We start from the raw sequence: 9,438 nt of genomic DNA, 5'->3' as shown, positions 1-9,438 counted from the left end.
ATATTCCAAGTGTAGTACTTTTTTCCAAATTTTACCCTGTTGATTTATGTATGTCTCTACCTATTTCCTTGTTGGTATTATAAAGAAATATCCAAGTAACAGGAAATATAGTTAAAAATAATTTCCCTGAAATATGAAGAAAGTTTTCTCAGTCTCCGAAATTATTGGGAAATTTGACTGCATTTCTTCAATAAAGAACTATTGATTTTCCTGTTGGAAAATACAATGAAAATTGAGTACATTAAGTAGTTATCAGTACCACAGCTGAAAAAGTTAAAGATAATAAATATGACTTTACCCCTACCATTGTCAATTTATTCATGAGGTTTGTTTCATATTATTGTTGGAACAGGTTAAAAACTTTATATCCTTAGCAGGCCCTCATGCTGGTACTGCTTCAGTTCCTCTGTGTGGTGTGAGTATCTTTCCAGTATGATGTATTTGTAATCCCTGTGTCTTCTGCTATTGATTTTGGAAATACTGCATGCTATATTACCACCTTCCCGTACATTTTCTTTTAATCAATCTCCACTTCCGCTATTTTATAAGAAGGTGCAAACAATATAACTATATTAATATGTGAAACTCTCATCATTTGCATCTTATTTTGAAAATTCTTTTCAACAATTTGGATTGATGGCATCCTTGACATATTGCAATTAAATATGTAAAATGTGTAAGAGAAGACGAGGAGCAAAAATTAAACAATGTCTTTTACCTTGATAGAATAGCAAAGATGGATAATGTAAAAGAGATTCAGCTACCTTTCTTCACCATAGCTCTTTTGTCCCCTTCTGAAGATAGAGAACTAGGAGCAATTGGGAACGAACATATGGTCCTCTTTAAAACCTAGTGAGGACTTATTTTTTCTCTGTTTTTCATTTCATAACTTAGATATGATAGATTACTGAAAAATCAAGTATACATTCTTTCCTCTCAATGTTTGATTCCATGAAATACAGCAAAGCTATTTAAGGAGTTTTATTATCTTCTATAGAGTATTATATTAGATAAACTTATAAAAACTCTTCTGTCTGATTTTATCTCTACATTTTGACAAAATACCAATTTTCTTTTGCCTGGTTCTGATATATTAAATTGTATTTCATTTTGGCTTTCTACAGTCTGGTATCTTCTGCATCCTTGCAGACAGCCTCATTAAGGGACAAGTTTACAGTGACTATATTCAAGTATTCATCTCTATCTTTTCGTTTTTTTTTTCTTTCACTGTCTTAGCACTTAGCATCATGCTACTCATGTTACTGAACTTATCTCAAATTTTTAAAATTGCAGGAACACTTAGCTCCAAGTGGATATCTTAAATTACCAAATGTGAGTATTCCTCTGTTTAATACTTCAAAAGATAATAAGTTGTGACTGATGACTTATTTCTCTAACTAGAGCAATTTGAGGAATGAAAATTCACTTCTTTGTTATATCTATCTTTACCGATTACCGTAATGGAGTCAACTGTCGTCCATTCTTACTTGTCTGGTTGCTTTGCTTAAATTTGATCCAAACCTTGACATTAAGATCAATTCTAAATTCAGGCTATACCCGATTATTTGGAGAAATGTAGGTTTCTCCCAGTGCTTAACAACGAGATACCAAGTAAGAGAAATTTCACTTACAAGGAAAGATTTAGTAGCTTGAAGAATTTGGTACTTATCATGGTGAGTCCTCTACAGGTATCTTTGATGATTTATGAATTTTTCTAGCTGAATTCCTGAAAGCCACATTGATTTATTTGTCATCTTTCTTTCTACATTAACAGTTTGAGCAAGACACTGTTTTGATACCAAAGGAAACTTCCTGGTTTGGATATTACCCAGATGGCGAATTCAACCCAGTTTTACCACCTCAAGAGGTATGTCTTGTAATTTGACTGCTCTAGATATTTAGCTGTCATGCCTTCAGATTCTGTCATCTATTTGAGTTCGTAAGTGTTTTATTATCCCAACTTCTTAAAAGTAGATTCTATAAGTTTCCTTTGAGTAGCTAACGTAACACCAAAGACTGAAACACTTGCTTCCCATTTCCCAGCATTATTTGATGTTAATTGTTTGCTGCATACTGTTGCACAATATATGGTTTGGCAGGGGACTTTTGTAGCTAAAAGTTTCAGTCTGTCAGCACCAACACATTGTTTCTATTGAAGGATCTTAGGATCAATGCCTTCTAAGATATGAATCAATTCATAGTTGAAATTGTAGTTCATGGCATATCGTAAAAATTAATGCTTTAATATCAAATATCATATGTCTTGAAAGTCATAAACCAAAGCATAGCAATGCAACCTGAGATTTGAAAAACTATGATGAAAGGTTCTCCAAACCATGTAATGTGAGCTCTGTCACAAAATTTTTGTTTCATTGACATATTTCCTCTTTTCTTACTTTATCTGCTTTTCAGACAAAACTTTACATTGAAGACTGGATTGGTTTAAGAACACTGGATAAAGCTGGCAGAGTCCACTTCATTAGTGTTCCGGGAAAACACCTTGGAATCTCCGTGGAAGATATGAAGAAACATGTAGTGCCGTACTTGAAGGATCACTCATCGAAGGAAGATTCCACCAGCAAGGCTGGTTTCTCGAGAATGCGAAAAATTATATCAGAGCACTAATGAAGCCGCCTTGTCTCGAACGATGGAGGTATAACCATCAGCTTAAGCATAAGTAAATAGATCATTGCCATACTGGTGGCCTTACATTGTACATCATACAAGGTTTCATTGTTAATTGATTGATTGGCAACAACGAAGATCAGCGTCTAACCAAAAGGGAAGTCATCCTATTATACTTGATGATTGTTGTACAACATTTGAAAAATTGTAGGAAAATGTGTTTGAACTGATATTTGCACCAAATTACACTATTGGGATTGGTGGCCAAGTATTTCCATGATTAATTCATAGCAAAAAAGTCCATTATCAATTTATCATCTACTGTAGTTTAGATTTAGAAAGCAAACTTTTTCACGATTTCAATAACGCAATAGTAGACCTTATTATTAAAAGTTAGCTTTTTGACATTCATAATCACAAGGGTTGGTTGAAGGACAGCACCACCTACCATGTAGCTAATTTACTCACATTGGTGATATATTTTCTTACTTATTATGAGTCATTTTTATTTTACCCATAAAATGTCCTGTGCAAGTTAATTTTCTCGGCCCCTCTAAATCCTTAATTTATTACTAAATGGGTCCTTGTCGTATTCATGGCCTACAGCATTCAAGGCTTAAATTTCATTGGACTCCAGTCTACACCACCAAGACCAATAGGGCGCTACAAAATTAATGAAATTTGAGTGCATTGCATCTATGCCTTGAAAAGTGAGCCCTCATCAAGTAGTAGAAACTCTAACTGTCGTCAATAATAAATGAACCACGTATGATCAGGTTAAGTTTAAACCTAGGACTATTTAGTAGTACGAAAATGTTTGTAATAAAAAATAATTAGCCAAAAACAGTTTACCTTATTTAACATTTATTGTATTAGAAAAGAAACATTGTTCTATTTATCATCATGCATGGAATAAGTCATACAGGAGGTTAGTAAAACTGAAAAGCTTGCTTGCAACATATGTTTCATGGTGAATACTTTTTTCTTTTTCTCTGAAATTTCTGGGCCATTCGGATGTGCAGATAAACAATGGGCCCCTTCCCTAATATCATGCCACCCACAGGCGAAGCTTTTTTCCTTTTTCCCTTTTTTTTTCCAGCCTTTTCCGTTTCAACGGTGTTTATTGAATTATTGGTGAAACACTTGGGCTTCAAATACAAATACAATGATTGTTGATCATGATACATTTATTTTATTTATTTATTTAGATTTTATGCTTTACTATATATAAATTATTTCTGCCAATATTGGATAGAGGTAAAGTGGAAAAAGTTCCATTTTCATGTAAAAGAATAAAGAAAAAGATAAACGTAGTGATAATAACTTTGAGCTAAGTAAAAAGCAACTCCCTATACAATAAAGTAGCCTTTAAAAAACAAAAATCAGATCCTTAGTAAATAATGAGTTTGAGGACAGTCTCAATTTAAAGCTAGCTTTGATACAATTGTACCTAGCAGCAATCCATTGAATTGGAGATGATCCTAACTCTTATGGGAAGAAAAGAATTAGTCAATCATTTATATATTTCTTAGCTATAGTGAAATAAAGTAACTTTACTAATGGACCCAGTCAACCTTTGAAAAGAAGAACATACGCAAACTGCATGTGTCCCTAAATATAGACAAAATAAGTTTTGAAAACCAGAAAATTAAAGTCAGTTAGCATAGTCATATTATGGGTTATCCACATTCATTCAAATGCAAACACAAGCACTTGTTTAAAAGAGATTGCTCAATCTGAGAATTTTGGTTCAACAACACATAGTTCTTGACTAGTCAATATTCGCCCAATGATGAAATCATGATAGCAAGTAGTCACGTAGAAGGTTTAATTTGAAAGTGTTATTGACCGGCGATCTATAAAACAAGAGTTCCTATTTCCTAGCATGCATGTACTTTCAAGTTTGAATGTGTTTCCAAATCCATTCCTTCAAGAATCTTATGAAGTCTACCATGGAACGTGGAATATGATTTGAATTTCAACATTTTGAACAATATCCTTGGAGAATGCTGATGGGAGAAAACCGTGGTATAATATGAAATCAAAACAGCCAATTTCAACGTAGTATATGATTTTGAAGTATTAAGATAATCATCCGCACACCTAATAAATTGAACATCCAACATATCAATTGTTCGTATTGTTTAGTATTTTCATTATTTACCTATACTTTTTTAATTTTTTTAAGATTTAAATAAAATGTGTTTCTAGACATATATTAAGAGTATAATGATATTTATTTTTAAATTTTTATGTATTTAATGTATTAAAAATATAAAAAATTATTTTATCAATAACTTTAACAAAATAATTTCTTTTGCGATACTCTTAAAATGTGTCTTTCGGCAAGACTCTTATATTATTTTTTTAATAACTCAGAATTAAATGAAAGAAAAAGTTAGGGGTAAACATAACAACTATGTCAAACGATCGTCAGAATAATAATTTGCTTAGAATTTTGTATGTTCCTTTTTTCTTTTAAGTTGATTCCCTGCACAGCTGCACCAGTATTTTTTGATAACTGATGATAATACATAAGCACGTACATAAAAAGATTTTAATCTTTTTTCTTGGGTTACATATAACATATCTCATTATTATTAACTAATTATCTTAGCGTTAAATCCACGTGTTTCCTGATGAGTTTGTAAGAGGAGACGAAAAGAATAGGAAGAAAGAACCTAAGAAGAAAATTACAAAGAAGGCAAAGTCAATAATGTAGAGTATGATGAGAGAATAAACGCACTAGGCTCCAAAGAAGATTAATTAATTGCCCCCACACGCTTAATGTGTATTTAGCCAATTTAACCAGACAATAGTAAAATGCTCCTTAATCCCTTCTAATAGTGATTCACCAATTCAGGTTCTTCACCTTTTATAATTAGAAAGCATCATCTTCCGGAGTCAATAATATTAATATCCCAAAAATGTTAAGCTCATGTTTGCCGCTTTTTATGACAAGTTGACAACAAATTATTCAAATGATTTACTATTCTTTTTTTATTTTTTATTTTTTATTTTTTTTTATCTTTAGCTCAGACAAATTGACACGCTAAACCGCAGTTAGTCCCTACGGATCTCCACGTATACAAAAATCAAAGTTTGAAACATTTCCTTTATCTCATCAACCAAATTCAACTTGCTGTTAGGTTAAGGGGGAGAAATTAAAAGAAAAAGATTACAAAATATAACTAATTAATTAGACGATTTCACTTTACACAAAGTCTCATATTAATGATGAGAGCTTGAAGGGGGGGCGAAAAGTAAGTATATATTTTTTCTTTTGAAGAGTGGAAACAAAAACACCCTAACTAGTACTAGCTAGAATAGGTCATGCCCCCTAAACGAAAAGAAAGATGATGGGTCAAATTAATACAAAACATTGTAGACCCACCAAATCATTTCCCTAACCACCATATCTTAGACCATACTTTGATCGCAGAATTCATGGGTACGCTATTACACCCTATTAGTATTTTCAATTTGGGGGTGCGTTTCTTTTGTCCCAAACGATGTCGTTTGTTTCGTCTTAGGCGTGCACGTCACGACCTGGGACGGAAGACAGAAGGAGCAGCGGCCCAGGGCCCAATTGGAATGGGCCGAGTGTGGTGATGGGGCTGTGGTATCTGATGGTGACGCGTGGCGGGATCAACGGCTGAGGGAGGAACAGCGACGCGCTCACATGAAGGGCACATGGTGAGGGTAGTTGGCGGACTCATCTGCATGTAGAACTGAGGGGAAAGCTTGAGTGCTCTCAGTTCTTGAACCTCCTTCTGTAGTCTCCTATTTTCCTCCGTTAGATTCTCACAGCATCTCTTTAGAAACTCACAGTCAACCTCTGTTTGCTTCAGCTTCGTCCTGAAAAATGAAATAAACCGTAAATAAAGTGATAAATAAATAAAAGAGCAGGAGGAAAGTGTGAAATACCAACCTTGCCCTTCTGTTTTGGAACCAGACTTCAACTTGTCTTGCGCGAAGGCCAAGCTGCTTTGCCAGTGCTAACTTTTGCTTCTGCAGAAGAAGGCATAGGTAAGAGACAAAAACATAGGAGTGATGAAGGTTGTTTGAGTATGGCGGTGGTTGCTTACGGGGTTGAGAGTGTTGTGTTCTTTGAAACTCTCTTCCAGGACAGCGGATTGGTCCTTAGAGAGCCTGAGCTTCTTGCGGGAGGTTTCACCGTCTTCTTCGTCGGAGATGCCTCTGGAAGAAGCTCTCTCCGTGTCGTGATCTTCGCCATTATTTTGTTCTCTCTCGCTGCTCCTCTTGCCGCTCACACTCGAAACTGTGCTGTTCGGCGACGACACTCCGGCGTCGTCTTCGCAGTCCACGCCGGACGGCAAGCTGTTCACGTCGATCCCCCGGAGGAGGAACGATCCACCTTCAGCACTACCCCTGCATGTCTCCGAATCTCGATTATCTGCATGTCAAACAACAAATCTTAATTAAGAAAAAATAGAGTGAAAGAGGGAGGGATTTGAGTAAAAAGCAGGAGGGTGAAGAAAGAGGTTGTTTTTTAGGAACGTAAGAAGGCCACGCATGCTACTTTTAATTGAGGCAAATAAAAAAGGGACCAGATCCGAATAAACTAGAAGCATGCATGTAAGGGAGAAAAAGGTAAAAAAAAAAAAGAATAATCGAAAAAAATACCCACCTGAAGAATTGAAGGGTTGGTTGTTCCAAGAAGGGGTTTTGTAGGGAGAAGGGATGAGATTGAGTTGTTGTTGTTGAGGGAAGCTCAAACTTAGGGTGAGCCCCAAATCTTGGTTTTCCAGCGTCATGAGAGTGAGAGAGAGGTTTGGGGTGGTTTGTTTGGTTGGAGAGAAGATAGAGGGGAGAGGGGGGATTATATAGAAAGTAGTGGGGAAGTGGTGGTGAGTTGAGTGATGTCAGGGACAGGGGAGGGGGCAATTATGAATAATCAGAATCATGGGTGTTGCCCCCCAAATAATAATAATACTCACCCTTTTCTTTTGATTCTTCTCTCTCTCCTTTTATTACTCATTTTCATTAACTCTCTCCACCCACTTTCTTCATCTCACACCCCCTTTGACCATTTGGTAAATACATCGCCTCTTTTCTCCCTCACAACCGAACCAATTTACAAATGCTCGTTTTTTTTATTCTACTTAATTTTAATATATTCNATATATTATATAACTATATATTTATTTCATTATTAAAATAATTAGATATTAAAACTTAAATATATATGAATAATAATTTAGTAATTTCAACTTCCTTTGATAAACTTTGAAAATGTATATTTAAATATAATACTCAAAATTAATATAAAAATGCTCTTTTAAAAAAGTACTAATTTAATTTTTCTTACATACATCGCTTATGCTCTTAGTACAAATCTTCATTTATAATAAAAAAGATAAAATGTTGTTTTCCCACTAAGAGAATATAGTGACAAGAGGTCATTCAAATCTAGGTGCACATAATATATATCATTAAATGATTATTACAAAACTACTTATTCAATTAACACATGCTCCTGGTGGCACCAGGCCAGTACATTTTAAAACCAAGTGGTTTTGTTTTCCTTATTCAAATTAAAAATTATTATTCTTTTGACACTAAAATTCTAAAAGCTATATATCACAAATAAGGTCATCAATTGATATTGACACGGAATCTCTTTGTTTTCGTTTCATGATGACTGCAAGATGCATGTACAAATGCAAGGCATCAATAATTGTAGTTTGAATATTGCCAAAGATCTCCATCTTTTACAATGAGAAAATAATTGAACCGTTTATTGGGATTAAAATAGGAAGGAGGGATGGTGCACTTAAATTCCTTTATTAGGCAAATCCAACAAGCCCGTAATAAACCCACATGGTTTCCATTCCATACTGTCCGCAGTACTGAAGTGCAATAAACAACATTATTAATTAAGCCTTTAAAAAAAATTAATTTCGATATATTGATAATATAAAATATCAGAAATGTTTGGTAACAAAAAAAAAAATCAGCCAAAAACAGCTATAACTTGCCTTATTTAACATTTATTAATTGTTGCGACAATTAATTAATACTAAATAAGGCAAATTCTGGTTGTTTTTTTTTTGTCTACTTAGCATTACCCATACTTAAACTACAGGTCACGTTTTATGAAAAATATTAGAAATTATTAAAATTTATTATTTTTTATCATCACTTAGTTATCAATTCAATTTTTTTAATCTAATAATTTAATAATATATTTTATTCTATATTTTTAAATATTAATAACTAATTGAGAATAAAAACAGAAAAATGAATGAAATATTTTCTCGATAAGGTGGCTCCAAGCATCAACGGCTTAGGTGAAGTGTCACTGTAAGAAACATCATCATCATGTATCCATTGACTTGTTTTTTACAATTTACAGCACTCATTGTCCAATTCAACGAAGCTAGGTAATGGTCATGATTGGATTGGATTGGATTGGGTTGGATGAACCAAACAGATAACCTTTTCATTTTATTTTTCTTGTCCCATGCTGGGTCCCTATTATACCATCATGTTATTAATTATTGTATTATTTTATAATATTGTATCCCTTACCCTATGTGACACTCATATACACATATCGTGCGGTTACCATGCGAGGGCCCTCCCCAGCCATCAACACCATTTTCTCAAACCTTTTTTCCCCTTCCAACAACCATCTCTTCTGAGTTTTCCACACCTGAAACATAAACTTTATATTTACACATTTACTTTAGGAATCATCTATCTTTTTATCTTTTAATATTGTGCCTAATAATCTTCCTATTTTCTAGAAACAGACAAAAATAAATATATTTTATTTTTAATATTCTA

General features: G+C 33.8%; 2 protein-coding genes across 3 annotated transcripts in view; one reads left to right on the top strand and one right to left on the bottom strand.

Moving 5' to 3' along the window:
• Positions 1 to 3,821, top strand: part of LOC107642583 (palmitoyl-protein thioesterase 1) — a gene marked incomplete in the record, with an annotated part of 6,166 nt that extends 2,345 nt beyond the window's left edge. Inside the window, 7 exon segments of one of the 2 annotated variants that reach the window (XM_021122875.1) lie at positions 353 to 415; positions 1,125 to 1,190; positions 1,294 to 1,332; positions 1,551 to 1,688; positions 1,775 to 1,867; positions 2,413 to 2,653; positions 3,648 to 3,821. In XM_021122875.1, coding sequence (XP_020978534.1) covers positions 353 to 415; positions 1,125 to 1,190; positions 1,294 to 1,332; positions 1,551 to 1,688; positions 1,775 to 1,867; positions 2,413 to 2,625 — 612 coding nt within the window. 2 annotated transcript variants of the gene reach the window in all.
• Positions 5,804 to 7,570, bottom strand: LOC107642584 (homeobox-leucine zipper protein HAT4). Its single transcript, XM_016345981.2, has 4 exons — positions 7,277 to 7,570; positions 6,714 to 7,042; positions 6,557 to 6,636; positions 5,804 to 6,483 (listed from the first exon to the last, which is right to left on the bottom strand). Exons 1-4 carry the CDS (start codon positions 7,401 to 7,403, stop codon positions 6,168 to 6,170), a joined length of 852 nt encoding a protein of 283 aa, XP_016201467.1. The 5' UTR covers positions 7,404 to 7,570; the 3' UTR covers positions 5,804 to 6,167.

The sequence above is a fragment of the Arachis ipaensis genome, chromosome B05 (genome assembly GCF_000816755.2).
Source record: "Arachis ipaensis cultivar K30076 chromosome B05, Araip1.1, whole genome shotgun sequence".
NCBI lineage: Eukaryota > Viridiplantae > Streptophyta > Magnoliopsida > Fabales > Fabaceae > Arachis > Arachis ipaensis.
The sequence above is the reverse complement of the archived record's forward strand: the minus strand, read 5'-3'. Positions and strand labels throughout refer to the sequence as shown.